The 13,275-nt window shown below is 40.6% G+C and overlaps 1 protein-coding gene across 3 annotated transcripts in view; it reads right to left on the bottom strand.

Annotated features, from left to right (window-relative positions):
* ITPR2 (inositol 1,4,5-trisphosphate receptor type 2) overlaps positions 1 to 13,275 on the bottom strand; it is a 356,350-nt gene that overhangs the window by 154,432 nt on the left and 188,643 nt on the right. For all 3 annotated transcript variants that reach the window (XM_073317588.2, XM_073317596.2, XM_073317605.2), the window contains 3 exons: positions 5,091 to 5,281; positions 3,757 to 3,899; positions 1,884 to 1,992 (listed from right to left, as the gene is read on the bottom strand). In XM_073317588.2, coding sequence (XP_073173689.1) covers positions 1,884 to 1,992; positions 3,757 to 3,899; positions 5,091 to 5,281 — 443 coding nt within the window. The remainder of the gene's footprint in view (positions 1 to 1,883; positions 1,993 to 3,756; positions 3,900 to 5,090; positions 5,282 to 13,275) is intronic.

The following is a 13,275-nucleotide window of genomic DNA, read 5'->3' as shown; positions in this document are numbered from 1 at the left end:
TCCACTATAAAATGCATGGGTCTCAGAAAGAACAGGATGGTGGGGTGGGGTGTATTAGTCTTTTATTTTTTCCCTAAAATCATTAACATGTACCATCTCCCTATGCACTATCAAGATAACAATGCACAACTGAGCTGCTTTTGTTGAAGTCCCCAGATGCGCACTTTTGAGGACTGGAAACCAGGCTGTCTTGTTAAAGGATCCCTAACTGTGGAACTTACTCCCTCTGGTGGTTTGCCTTAATCTCAGTGGATCAGCCTCCAGAGCAGGGTAAAAGGTGTATCTGACCAGACAAGCCTTTGCTGAATATCTATAAAGCAAGGTATTGTCTTCTCTTTCCTTTTTTTCTGAGGTCTTATTTTCTGGTGGGTATGTGGCTATTTTGGAAAGGCTTAGCATAGTTCCCCAATGTGAACAGTTTCAAAAGGAAACTTCGTTCTTACATGTTACTCCTGGGTATGTAAGAATTAAGGCTGTTTGGATACAAATGAATAATAATAATATCTGATTCAGCCATGAAAATTTTGCTATGACACCAAGACAAAATCACTATCTGCCATGGACTGAGTCCATTGCTCTTGGAGCAAAATTCTTTGCAGAAGGTGAGGAGGAGGTAAATTCACTCTGTGGATGGGTTGTTTTTGTGAAAAGAAAGGGCACTGCTTTACTACTGCTGTCTTTGTCTTGGTTTGACTGGGTTTTGTTTTTTTGTTTTTGTTTTTTTTAAACGATCTTGTAGGCTGCCTAGAGCCTGGGCAAAACGTTCTTTTTGTGTGATATATGCTGAAATCAAAACAGTATATAATCAAAACACATGCACTGTGAATACACCATATTTTTCATATATGGGTTATCTACCATAAGAGAAGAAATTGAAGTACTGCTATCTTGTGACAGCACTGAGACATGGAACTTAAGGACTAAAATCCAAATCACCCAGGAATATGTACCCATCTCACTACACACAAAACCTTCCCTTCATCATTGGGAGCTTTATATTCAACATTAAAACTACCTGGTATATCCTGATTGTTGATAATTCTAGTAGGTACTGTAAAATGGATGACCAGCAGAACATTAAAATCTGTATATACTGGAGCATGGGGACAAGGAGAGGGGAAATGTGCTGTCTGAGGTCAACAATTTTTCTTAAAGTGATTCCAGTGTATATACTTGACTATAGGCATTGATTCTGACAAACGTAAATGATTTCTGTGACACATTAATTAATCACTATGATTCATTTTAATATAAAGTAGTATTAATATCAAGAATGAATTATAAGAAATACCAGCGAGGAAACGATACATGAAAAATTTGTCAAGACAGATGGATTTTGAATGAGTTTAAAACCTCTAGCCATGGACCAATTGACATGAAAACCAGGGTCCAGTCACCATGACCCTAAGGTGCATGTAAGATCAAAAGGGCATTTGGAAACCTAGATGTTGAGAGAAGAAACAGTTCTGGAGCTAAACAAGGGGGATGTTAGCAGATACAGAAAACAGCAGGCATTGTAGAGAGCTCAGAGTCGATTCCACTCTCCCTCTCCTCCTCCTCCCCACCCCCCAGTGGTACATCTCATTAAACATTACCTACTCCCTACCATACCTTCAGCAGCAAAAATGCTTACTGACTATAAAGGGCTGGGATCCCAGGCGGGAGGAAAAACTGACTCTGGTCAACACGTAGACTGCCATGGGCCAGGAGGAGTGTTAGAAAAAGTGGACTAAATTTCTATTATGTAACTTCTGTTTCAGAGACAATGTATTACCTCTAACATGTGAGGAGTTAAGAGTCATAACATTCTGCTGAAATTCTAGGGCCAATATTCTATGCCAGGATGAAAAGTTTTATTTTTAATATTAAAAGGGCAGCAGTACCTCTTCCGCAAAGCTGTCTTTCTTGTCGAGCATTTCCCGTAATGTCTGAAGAATTTTAATGCAAAGTTTTTCTTCTTTCTCCATTAGTTTCTTTGTGTGATTTATCAACCTTAAAGTAAAACATTAAACCTTATGTAGAGTATTGCACCTTACCTCCAAGCCAGACAACATGCACTTTATGTAGAAATGGTTTGTTTGTTACTATATTTTTCCTGAAGGAAACAGACCAGGTAGGTATCATGAAAAAGAAATGAGCCCCAGCCCAAACTCTCTTGGTCTTTGAGGGTGTTTGGAGTCTGCACCCAATTTTGCTGCAGGTGCCTAAGTAATGAGCAGAAAGAGAATCCCACATCCAAATACAACTACATGTTAGAGGGTTTGAAATCAGACCAGGATCCAAATTCTGCCATTTGGGCCTATCTTTTTCTAAAAATTATTATGTTATCTGCATCATTTATCCTACAAACTTCAAAAGGAACTTTAAGTTTTATGGTAGTAATAATACTTATTCTACAATTATCCAGTGGCTTCCACCCAAATGATCCAAAGTATTTTAAGAAAATTTTGTAATAGAATCACTTTGCTCTGCACAGAAATGCAGTCACCTCTGTATGGTATGGAATGCAGCAGCTGTTTAAATGCACACAGGAACTCTGCAGGGCAGTTTAGGGCAGGAAGCAAAGTAGAATTCTGCCTCCAAATAAAACTCAATAGGAGTTTAGAAAGGCATTGCTCAAATCAGAATTAGGCAAAAACACCGGAGCTAATATACACATCTTGCATAAAGCATCATTTACATCTAATCCAAAGGAGAGCATCAGCCACAGCACCATGCCCCCTATCATCATGCTGGGTTCAGTACTAATATCACTTCCTGCAGCATGCTGGGATTTCTTTGGAAGTCTCCCATTCAAGCGATGACCAGGCTCATGAGATGAGCTCACCATAGTCTAAATGTAAATCATATTGGTAACCATAATTTTAAAATGGACTGCATATTAATAGTGCTATTTACATAGTATTGCAAAGTATCACTGGCCAACAGTAGATATTTAAAATAACAACTGTATTCCTTGTACACCACAGGTCAAATCCTGAAGTCTTTACTCAAGTCAAAAATCCCATTAACTTTCAGTGAAAGTTTTGACACAAAGGGGAAAAAATGCAGCATTTAGTCTTATTTTTTTTAAAACATATGAAGTATCTGATGCTACCTGTGCAGAATATGCAAAAAGCGGAGGAATCAGGAAACCTGCCAAATTTTCAGTGCCCTCAAGTTACCTCTAAATTATATAGTTCCTCAAGGGCAAATAGGGCATCTCACTAAAGGACCAATATAGCAAAACTGAAAGGCTCTCTTCCAATGCCCAAACTGCAAATAAAACCTCCTGTAATTCAAAACCATGCAAAGGTACCAGTGAAATGTACATTTACAAGAGCTATTTCAGAGTTTGCAATTTAAAATAAAACCAAAGGATTTATTGACTTTGTCTCAAAAAGGTAGCTCAGCATGCCCCCAAAGAATATGAATTAAAAACACACACTTCTAACATGGAATGCCTGAGACCTTGCAATGTATTTGGGGGCAATTTAACATAAATGGTGATAAGGAAAACAGAAATTTGTTGAGACTGTCTTAATTTTAGCAAGCCGCAAGGGTTTTCGTTTTAACTATGTCACACATACAACTCCCTTACGAATGGGACACAACGTACATAACAAACAAATTTAAACAAAGGGTATCAGTGAGACTTGGGCTCCTAAGGGCATTCTGTAAACAGGACTTAGGCGCTTCTCAAAATTTTATCCTTGTATTTTCAAGAAAAAAAAACAAACAAACAGAAGAAACCAGGATTCTTTTTGTGCCACTTACTTGGACAAGAAAGCACCACATCTTATTCTTGCATCACTCCCCTCAGGAAAGAGAAGTTCAGGGCTATGCAATACATCAACCAACACTGAGAATTCAGCCTGCATCATGGGGGTGAACTGCTGTTCCAAGGAGGATACTACATCCTAAATAAAGAAGCAGCAGAAGGATGTCAATTATGGCAAGAGCTGGTCCAATCACACTTGAACGGTTTAGTTGATGAATTTCATATTATGTGAATGAACTATTGGACAAATATTTGTTGTCATTTGTTGTCCCACCTCCCATCAACCCATGATGCCCGTCTTACCACCCACTTGTTACACTGCCAAACAAGCACCTCCAGGCTTTGTCCTTTGCTACCCACCATACTTGGGAGCAGCTTTCCACAAACTTCCACAGAACTACCTACCTGCCCTCCTTCAAAACTCTCCTTGACCAGGGGCCTGACAAAAAAACTTGACAACGATTAGGAAACCTCTGTGCTGAAACCACTGCCTTGCATCATTTTTTCCTTGTATTCCCCCTACCTGCCTGTATCCACCTGTTGTATCTACTTCTTAGTCTTATGCTTACCTCTTGTCTCCAAGGCACAGCAACGTGCACTGGAAGGGTGTGATTTCTAAAGCATGCCAACAGGCCCACGTAGATCCTGCTGGGGTGCATTAAAGGTGCCCTAGTGCACGTTAACATAGCCCCCTTTCAAAGAGCACTATGTTGACGTGCACCAGGGAGCTTTTGGTCTGTGCCAGCAGGTCTGTCAGGCCAGTTAGCACAACATGCTGCCACGCTTTAGAAATCACACCCCTCTAGTGTGCATTACTGCACCACGCAGACAAGATTCTAAGCTCTTCGGAATATACAGTGTCTCTAAAGCCAGTACATTTCACACCGCGGGATGATCTCCCAGCACAGTGACACCAAAGCAATGTAGCGACTCCTACACCACTCTAAACTTTTTGCACCTGTAGTAGGGGTGTGTAAACACCCTGCGTATCTGGGTGCTTAGACAGCCCTGGCTCAGCAGCTCTGACCCCAACAGCTTGTCTACACTCCCCATCACCACTCGGGCTTCCACCAGCTTGGTCACAACCAGCAAGATGACCCCAACACACTCCCAGTCCCAAATTTCCCCAAAACAGTGTGCATATTACAGGACACCTTTTAGATACAGATTATAACAACAGCGAGCTAGGATATACTGAGCTGCTCAGGCCAGCTGACACTCACTGTTAGATATCAGAGTGCTCCTTGCCCTCAAGTTGTTCTTACTGTCTCAAACATATCTAGGCAAAATGCATGGTCACGCACACAGCATCAGGCATTTGCTACCATACCTGCAGTTTTTCAATGATATTCCTGTAATCCCAGGCAGGCCCTCCAAAAGCTTCTTTAAAACGAGGTCCACTGCGGGCAGACATTCTCCATCCCATGGCCGCTCTCTGCACCATATTGGAATGACTCTTCATGAACAGGGTATTTACCTGGCTGTCTAAATCCACTGGTATTGCAATCCCACGGTTCTTTGCTTTAAACAGAAGAAGACATTTACAATAAAGAACGCTTTCGGATCCTTTGCAATTCATTTTGGGTGAAATTCAGATCCCATGCAGGGAGCCTTATGCCCTTTACTTCAGTGGGGCTGGGATTTCACCCTTTAAAAATAAGGGCCAGATTCTCAGCTGGTGTTAATCAGTGTAGTACTATTTAAGTTAATAAAGCTACACCAATTTATACCAGCTGAGGATCTGGTCCATGATTTCTTATTTCTCATAGGTAAAAGGTATATCTCTGCTTTAAAGAATGAATCAATTGCAATGATTCAAATGAAATCAATTACAAAGACATTAGCAAAAGCAGCAAAATTAGTAACTGTTATTTCAGTAGCTACTTATAATCCATTTAAGAGTAAATTTGAAAAATCATCTTTTTAGTCTTCTTAGACATAGATATGCATTTACCCAACATATCCCACTGTTGCCTGCATGTTTTATGCACTTAAACTACTTAGATGTATAAAAGGACTTCAGCTTGGGTTTGTTTCCCTGCACACTTCTACCCTTCACCTGATTGTATTGTACAATGCCTGAGGCTCCTATGTTCTATCATGATGCAAAAAAGTAATTAATAAATAGACGAACTGTACAGTTAGCAGATCCAGGAGAATAATTTGATTTTTAGATTTGAGGGTAAGAGGAAGAGAAATCTTGCACTAGTTCCTACAAGGCACCGATAGTTCAGCTAATGCCATGTTAATTGTGCATGTTGAATGGCCTTTTCAAAAAAGGGGAATGCCATAAATAATTCTGATGTATTGTCTTCTATGTAGGAAGTCTGTGTTACACAGATCCCTCCATGCTGCAATGGACCAGAGAGGCATTCTTTTAAGCGTCTATGTGGAATGTCTGAGATTCAACAAGTAACGTCAGGTAGACACAGCAGACACAGGGGGCAGATTTTCCGACATGTACTTGAAAAGATAGGAATCACTGCCTTTCTACCTATTAATTTTATTTATGACTTTACTTAAATTTCCATAGCACAGTGTTATCCTTAATAAATGTCTGAGTAACAATAAATAGTCTAGATTGCTAGTGTTCTTCAGGTAAATAAACCAATATCTAAAAGCTGCCTGTTTTTCTTATTACACCAACATTGCCTTTGAAGTAAGTTCTTAAAACCTGAGTAAGGTATTCCCCAAAGCATTTTGTAATAAGATTAATGTTTTCTAGCACAGTTAGTACACATTACTGAGAGACAGAACATGGTCCTGATCCAGCAAAGCATTTAAACACATGTACAACTTTGATCATGCAAAAAGTACCACTGGGCCTGATCCAAACCCCACTGAAGTCAGTGGGGGGGTTTCTGTTGACTTCAGTGTGTATGCATCAGCCTCAAAAGTACTACGTACATGCTTAAAATTATGCAGCTGTTTAAATGCTTTATTGGATTAGGGCATATGTTGGCAAGGACAATGCATCTCTGAAGACCAGCAGAGACCTCCCCCTCTCCCCAAGTACTATACTGCAATGCCAGCACTTGGAATAAACCCAAATCCTGGTATGGAACTTGAACCAATAATCTTCTGGACTAGAGCAAGATTGCTCTACCTTCCACATCCCCAGTGCTGCAATGGGACTTATTAGTGCGGAGACCCATTGATTTCAATAGGACTCTGCAAGGGTCCACACATATCCCAATGCCTAACCATGCTTGCATCTGGGGCACAGGCAGCTGAGCGTAACTGGTGCAGGAGGTACAGCTCCCCTTGAATAGGTTTCCATCTCTGGTAGACACTCTCCTTAAAGGAGAGTTTGCCTTGGGGAATTAAGAAGTTGTGTTGTGCCGAAGATGCATTTCCCAGCAGCTGCACAACCCACTCATCACCAGTATCAAGAGAAGCTGCTTTCACGGGGCAGCCCAGTTGCCCCCCTCTCTCTCTCAACTTCTATTTGTTTTGGAGAAGGGGTAAGTGGTCATAAAGAGAAAAGCACAGTGTATGATTGGCCATTATTTGTAGTTATTGTTTCTGCACGTTATTCTCCCGGGATTATTTTTCCCTAGCATGTCAATCACTGGAAAGTTATGGGATAATGCTAATTTGCACTTAAATTAGGTATGCAGAATTCCAATATACCTGAGAATTTATTAACAGCAGAGCACGTTGTGCGGGAACACCTGTACTTCTACATTCACGCATTATTTGAAGTTAACAACTTCCATCAGTGTCTGAATAGCAGTCAAGGACTAGGATTGTTCAAAGAGTTGCAGCTAATTAAAACTATCACAAAGAAAACCAGAAAAAAAAATGCTCCTTTGTTTTGAACAGTTCTTATATGTATAATTCCATTTGTAATTAAGAGTTGCATTGATTGTCAAAGGGCATTGTTGAAATCTAAGCTATAAACAAAGGCTTTATTTATCTTCTTATTTCCTTGAAGCTTGTAGAAAGTTTATCTTTCATTTGTTTCACATTTCATTATTTAAAACAACATGAAACATATTTTTACATTTTGGAAAGCTGACGAACAAATGTGAACATAAATATTTATTTTTAATTTAGGTGTTGTAGGCTGCTTTCCTCTTCAAAACGTGTCAATCTCCCTTAAAGTATGAAAATGAAATATTTAAAAGCATGTTTGTTTTTGCTCCACTTTGGAATACTTTTCGAAAACAGACAAACAACTTGCAAACTAGGGTCATCAAAAGAAGAAGAGGCCAGAAACTGATTAAATCCTGTCCTTGGGGTGACTGATGTGCAGTGCGGGGAAAGGATTAAATCTATTGTGTGACTGCACAAGCAGCTTCGTATGTCACCTGTGTACCCAGCCACAATCCCACCATGGACTAGAACATATGCGCATCTAGAGTGTAATTCACTCTTGTGTAGAGGGTCAGCACAGGCCTGTATACCATCTCAGTCCCACTTCTGCACGAGGCTGAATTTCACCTCTAATAACTTGGGTTGTGCCTCACTGTCTGAGGAAGCAGGGTTTGCTGGGAAAAAGAGATGTGAGTAGCTCCCAGGTTGGTGCACACACATATACTCCCACTAGCAGAGTGGTTCTCTACCAGGGTCTCAGGGTCCCCTGGGGGGCTGCAAGCAGGTTTCAAGTGGGCCTCCAAGCATGGCCAGTGTTAGACTAGCTGGGGCCCAGGGCAGAAAGCCAAAGCCCCACCGCACGGGGCTGAAGTCCGGGGCCCTGAACCCTGCCACCCAGGGCAGAAGCCAAAGCCTGACCAATGTAGCTTTGTGAGGGCTCTTGTGGCATGGGACCCCAGGCAATTGCCCTGCCCTGCCCTAACTCCAGACCTGGCTTTATATGCAGAAAACCAATTACTATGGCACTGGTAGGCCATGGAGTTTTTATAGCATGTTGGGGCGGGGAGGCGTGCAGGGCTCAGAAAGAAAAAGGTTGAGAACCCCTGCACTAGTGCACACATATTCCCACGAGCAACACACACAGCCCAGCACCAAGACCAAAGTAAAAAGTGACGCTGACAATGCACTTAGCTAGGCCATCATGTAAAAATTCTGGAATGGTTTCTTATGAACTCAACGCACCAGTTTCTCTGCTCCCTTCACTGTGCAAACTGCTTGGGTATATAGGCAGAATGGGACCCAAAATAAAGAGTGAGCATTACATTCACTATAAGAAATAGCTAAATTCAAGTCCTATGTGCAGGTGGGCTTAACTTACTGAAGTCAAAAGAGCACTGTATACCCACCAGCAACAGGACTATACTGGCCTAGAAGCTGGGTGTCTATATTTGAAAAATAATATGTACATGTAGGTTCTCTCACAGAACCACAGAAATTGGAATTAGACCAGGCCCTACCCAAGGAGGACATCTATTCCATTCCCCTGCTGGTGAAGGATTGTTCTTCCACTACATTGCCTTGTCTACGGCTACATTCAGTTTAAATTTTCAGAATTTCCATGGATGGCGCTGTCACCATTGACTTCCCTAGGAAGATTATTCCTCAGACTAACAAGTCTCACTGTTAGGAGGTTTTTATCCCATTATCTTTTACAGTAATTTATATCCCTTTGTACCAACCTAAACAATGCCACTCCCTCATTACCAGTACCTACAGGGTGTAAACAGACAGCTATTGTGTTCTCCCAGCCAGCCCCGTTGGCACTTAACTGAGCAACACATATTTATTTCAGTTAATCTCAGTTCATAAATCAGTCTCTCTAGCTCCTTACTCATTTACTTACTGCTTAATAAATAAATTTGGTTGGAAAGACATTGATGGTAGCAACAGTAGGAAATTCTACAGGAAATAAAAGCTTTGTGTAGACAAGGCACAAGGCTGCCAATCTGGTACCTTTCATTGGCAGCACATATTTTCTTCCAGCTGAAAACTTAAGTTAAAATATTTATCATTCCACAAAAAGATCATCATTGATTTTTTTCTTGCAATTAGGGAAACACAAACAGTTAGAATAGAATAAAATATGTGCTTTGTCTGAAATGTATTCTCCCTGCTGTCAGAAATGTAACAATATTATAATCATTTGATTTGAACTAAAAAAAATTGAAAATGGAAGAGGAGTTTTCTTCCTTCTCCATTTTGTGAAAAACTAAAGTGGGAGTCAAATGAAGTCTGCTGAAGTGAAGGAATTATTTAAGGACAGTCCATCTATATGGGTATTAACACACAAATAATCATTTCAAAAAGACAATAATATTGAGCCTAGATTCCAAGTTTAATGTTTCCTATTCATTACTTTTTATGGTAGAAGGAAAATACCTTACAGGTTTTCCCCAGATTCTATATACCATTATAGTGGAATAACAGTGAGCTGAAACAGCATTCTTATCATTAGCATCCACTGCTCCAGTAGGATGGTAATTGGAATTCTCTTTTTGTTTCTCTCATACAGCATCCTACCACCTATTGTCCTAGAATCTGAGTTGGTAATGACTGACATCACTTGCCTTGGAAGAGCTAAAGAAATAGGCCAGAAGATTTTTTTGACCTTCCCTACTTTGAAGTAATAAAATGTAGGGATTGATCCTGCCACTGCTTACTTGTGGAGTAATCCCATTTATTTCAGTCATGATGGTAATAGTAAAGTCATGCTCCTGCTACTAAAAGGTCCTTTACAAAGCGTTCTCTATCTGAGATGTAGACAAGATGCATACAAGGAATAAGGTATAAGTAAGACCTCTATGATAAAAAGCTATAACGAAGACCTTTATAAATAGATTAGCAGACATCCTGTGTGCAATGCAAAATTGCTGTATAAAAAGCCTCTAGGGCGAACAGCTTTGATTCCTTGAGGGTGGAGAAATACAGAACAATGCTAATAGATATTTTATAGAAAATGGGGATAATATATTCAGGTTTAGCCAGCATGTAATTCCATATATTGCAGTTGTTTGATCTCGTAGCAGAAGAAAAAGCATGTGTTGGAGTCTGATGCACTAACAGTCATTGCTTAACTAAGCAGCAATGCCAGCTATTTGAAAGGGACCCTGGAACATTGGTTAGCTTGGAAACTAACAGTCTGATCCCACACCATTAAATCAATGTGGGTTTTGCCACTGAGTTCAGTGGGAGCAGGATTGGGCTCTATTACCCAGACATGCTTTTCTTCACCTGAGTTAATCGGCATACAACTGGGTTGGGGAACATGAGAAAATAGTAACCAGAAAGTGGATGCTTACTGCGTAGTCCCTTTGGGGTGAGGATGGGTGACATCTTGCAACATTACCATGTGGAAAAACGGATACTTCACAAGATTGTTTAAAATGCAAAAAACTCAGGACTGGCCTCAAGCCCTCCAAATTTTTATGGCAGGTGTTCCCAAACTATGGTATGCGTACCCATAATAGTCTACTCAGACAAAGATTTAAAACTTTGTGGCAATGTGTTATATAAAATACGGTAGTTAATTTACTTCAAGATGTGCCAGTGAGAACACAGATACACAGAGCCCTCACCTCCAGTCACTGTGCAGAGTGGATTTAGTTGCCCAGCAACTGTCCAGTCTAACTGAGCTCAGAACTTAGGGGGGCGGGTTTCGGTTATATATGTTGCACTATAACTGTAGGTAACAGTGAAATATGGACAGATGGCTAAAGACAGGTAGCGTTAAGAAGCACACACAAAGTATCAGTGATGAGAAGGGTAGAGCCTGAGAAAAGTCTGCAAAAGGAGACAAGTCCCTATAGCTCCTTTCTGAACTGAAGGCAGGTAAATCTGCCTGGAGACAAAAGTAGTAAGGGAAGCCTGAAATACTTATGAAGTTTTTCCCTGATAGTCAAGAGGAGTTGAAGACTCAGGGAGATAAGAAATTAGCTTTTGCACCTTGCCTTTTGTTGACCTGGAAGATCACATACATTCCTGCCGTGCTCATAAGACAACAGATGTAATGATCTTAAACTTTTAAGGCAATACTTACATCCACCTGCCAGCACCGAGTAGAATGTACATTTCTTAAACTTACTCTGAAACAGGGCTTTTAAAAGTTTATTATCATATGGATCTTTTATATCCTGGGAAATCTGTGTATGATCGTTGTACCTGCTACGATTCATTTCTGAACCCAGGGCTACCACAAAACGAAAGGAATAAAAATTATGTTTGTTCATTCAACGCTACACTAAATTTATTTTCCAGCAAAAACTTTTGGTCCCTGCTATAAATCTGCCCAGTACACCTTTGGCTTGACACAGGCAAAATCTTTTCAGAGTTTTCAGAAAAACCATGCTGTGAAACATGAAGGTCCTAACACTGAAACTGTCAAACACTCAATTTAAAAAGAAACAGATAAGAGTGTGCTCACATATCTAGCCTAAAGTCAAGCCTGGTATGGCTGTCTGTATTAACGAAGAAATTTTTTTCTTATCTCTTCATGTGGACATGCAGCAGAATTTTGTGCTCGATGGAGCAGCATACAGAAAAAGGAGTACAATATACATTATCACTAGGGATCAGATTTTCAAACATGCTCAGCAACTGCATCTGGGGGCAGATTCTCCAAAGAGTTCAAGCTCCTATCCAGGCAACAAAATAAGCACCACAATGGACGCTTCGGAGTACCAAGCATTATGTAGGTGCCTAAGTGGATGCTGAGTTCTTCTGAATATTTGGCTTCAATTGTGGGTGCTGAGCAGCTGAAAAATCTGGCTATGCTTAGCTAAATTCTGCGGTGACCCTGTGCAACCCCAGTGGGCCAAATCCTTGACTTACATGGGTACTTGAAGTCAATGGAACTAACCACATGAGTAAAGTATGTAGGATTTGCTCCACTGTCTTCAATGGAATTGTATAGTAAATATATAAAGGCAGAATTTGGCTCACTTAGCTTCCCCTACTTACACAGCTAGTCCTTCTCCAATAGGCCAAGTTCTGACTTCAGCTACCCTCATGCAAACCTACAGATTTCAATTCGGCTGTGTGGGCTTCAGTTAGCACAGAATCAGACTCACATAGGAAAGGCCAGCAGGATTTAGCACCATGTCTACAAACTCTGCACACAACGCTAGGTTTAAATCTTAGCTAAATGTATATACAGAGCTATTAGCAAAAAGCTCTAATTTTTCCTTACCTTTGCTTTCACTTGTTCATGCCTCATCCAAACTCCTCCTCATCCATCACAATCTTTTTGGTTTGCAAATACAGCAAAACACCACCACCACCACCACTTTAGTGCATATTTTAAATCCCCAAATACTATGTCCCTGCAGATCGGGAAATCAGCACATCATCACCAGACTGTGTCCCTGACACATAGCCCTAAGTCAGGGGTCAGCAACCTTTCAAAGAAGAGGGACCATTTTTTTGCTTTTGTCTTTGACCAAAATATTTCAAGAGCCGCATCACATGCAAAGCTACTTGTAGAGCTAGAATTTATCATCTAATAATAATTGAACGTATTAAAATTACTCACCAATACTTTTAATGCAACTTTTGCCATTTGAATTTGAATATAAACAGGAAGGGGCTCCAAGCTGAGGCAGGGGTGCAGGAGGGGGTGCGGAGTCTGGGTACAGGAGGGG

The sequence above is a fragment of the Lepidochelys kempii genome, chromosome 1 (genome assembly GCF_965140285.1).
Source record: "Lepidochelys kempii isolate rLepKem1 chromosome 1, rLepKem1.hap1, whole genome shotgun sequence".
NCBI lineage: Eukaryota > Metazoa > Chordata > Testudines > Cheloniidae > Lepidochelys > Lepidochelys kempii.
The sequence above is the reverse complement of the archived record's forward strand: the minus strand, read 5'-3'. Positions and strand labels throughout refer to the sequence as shown.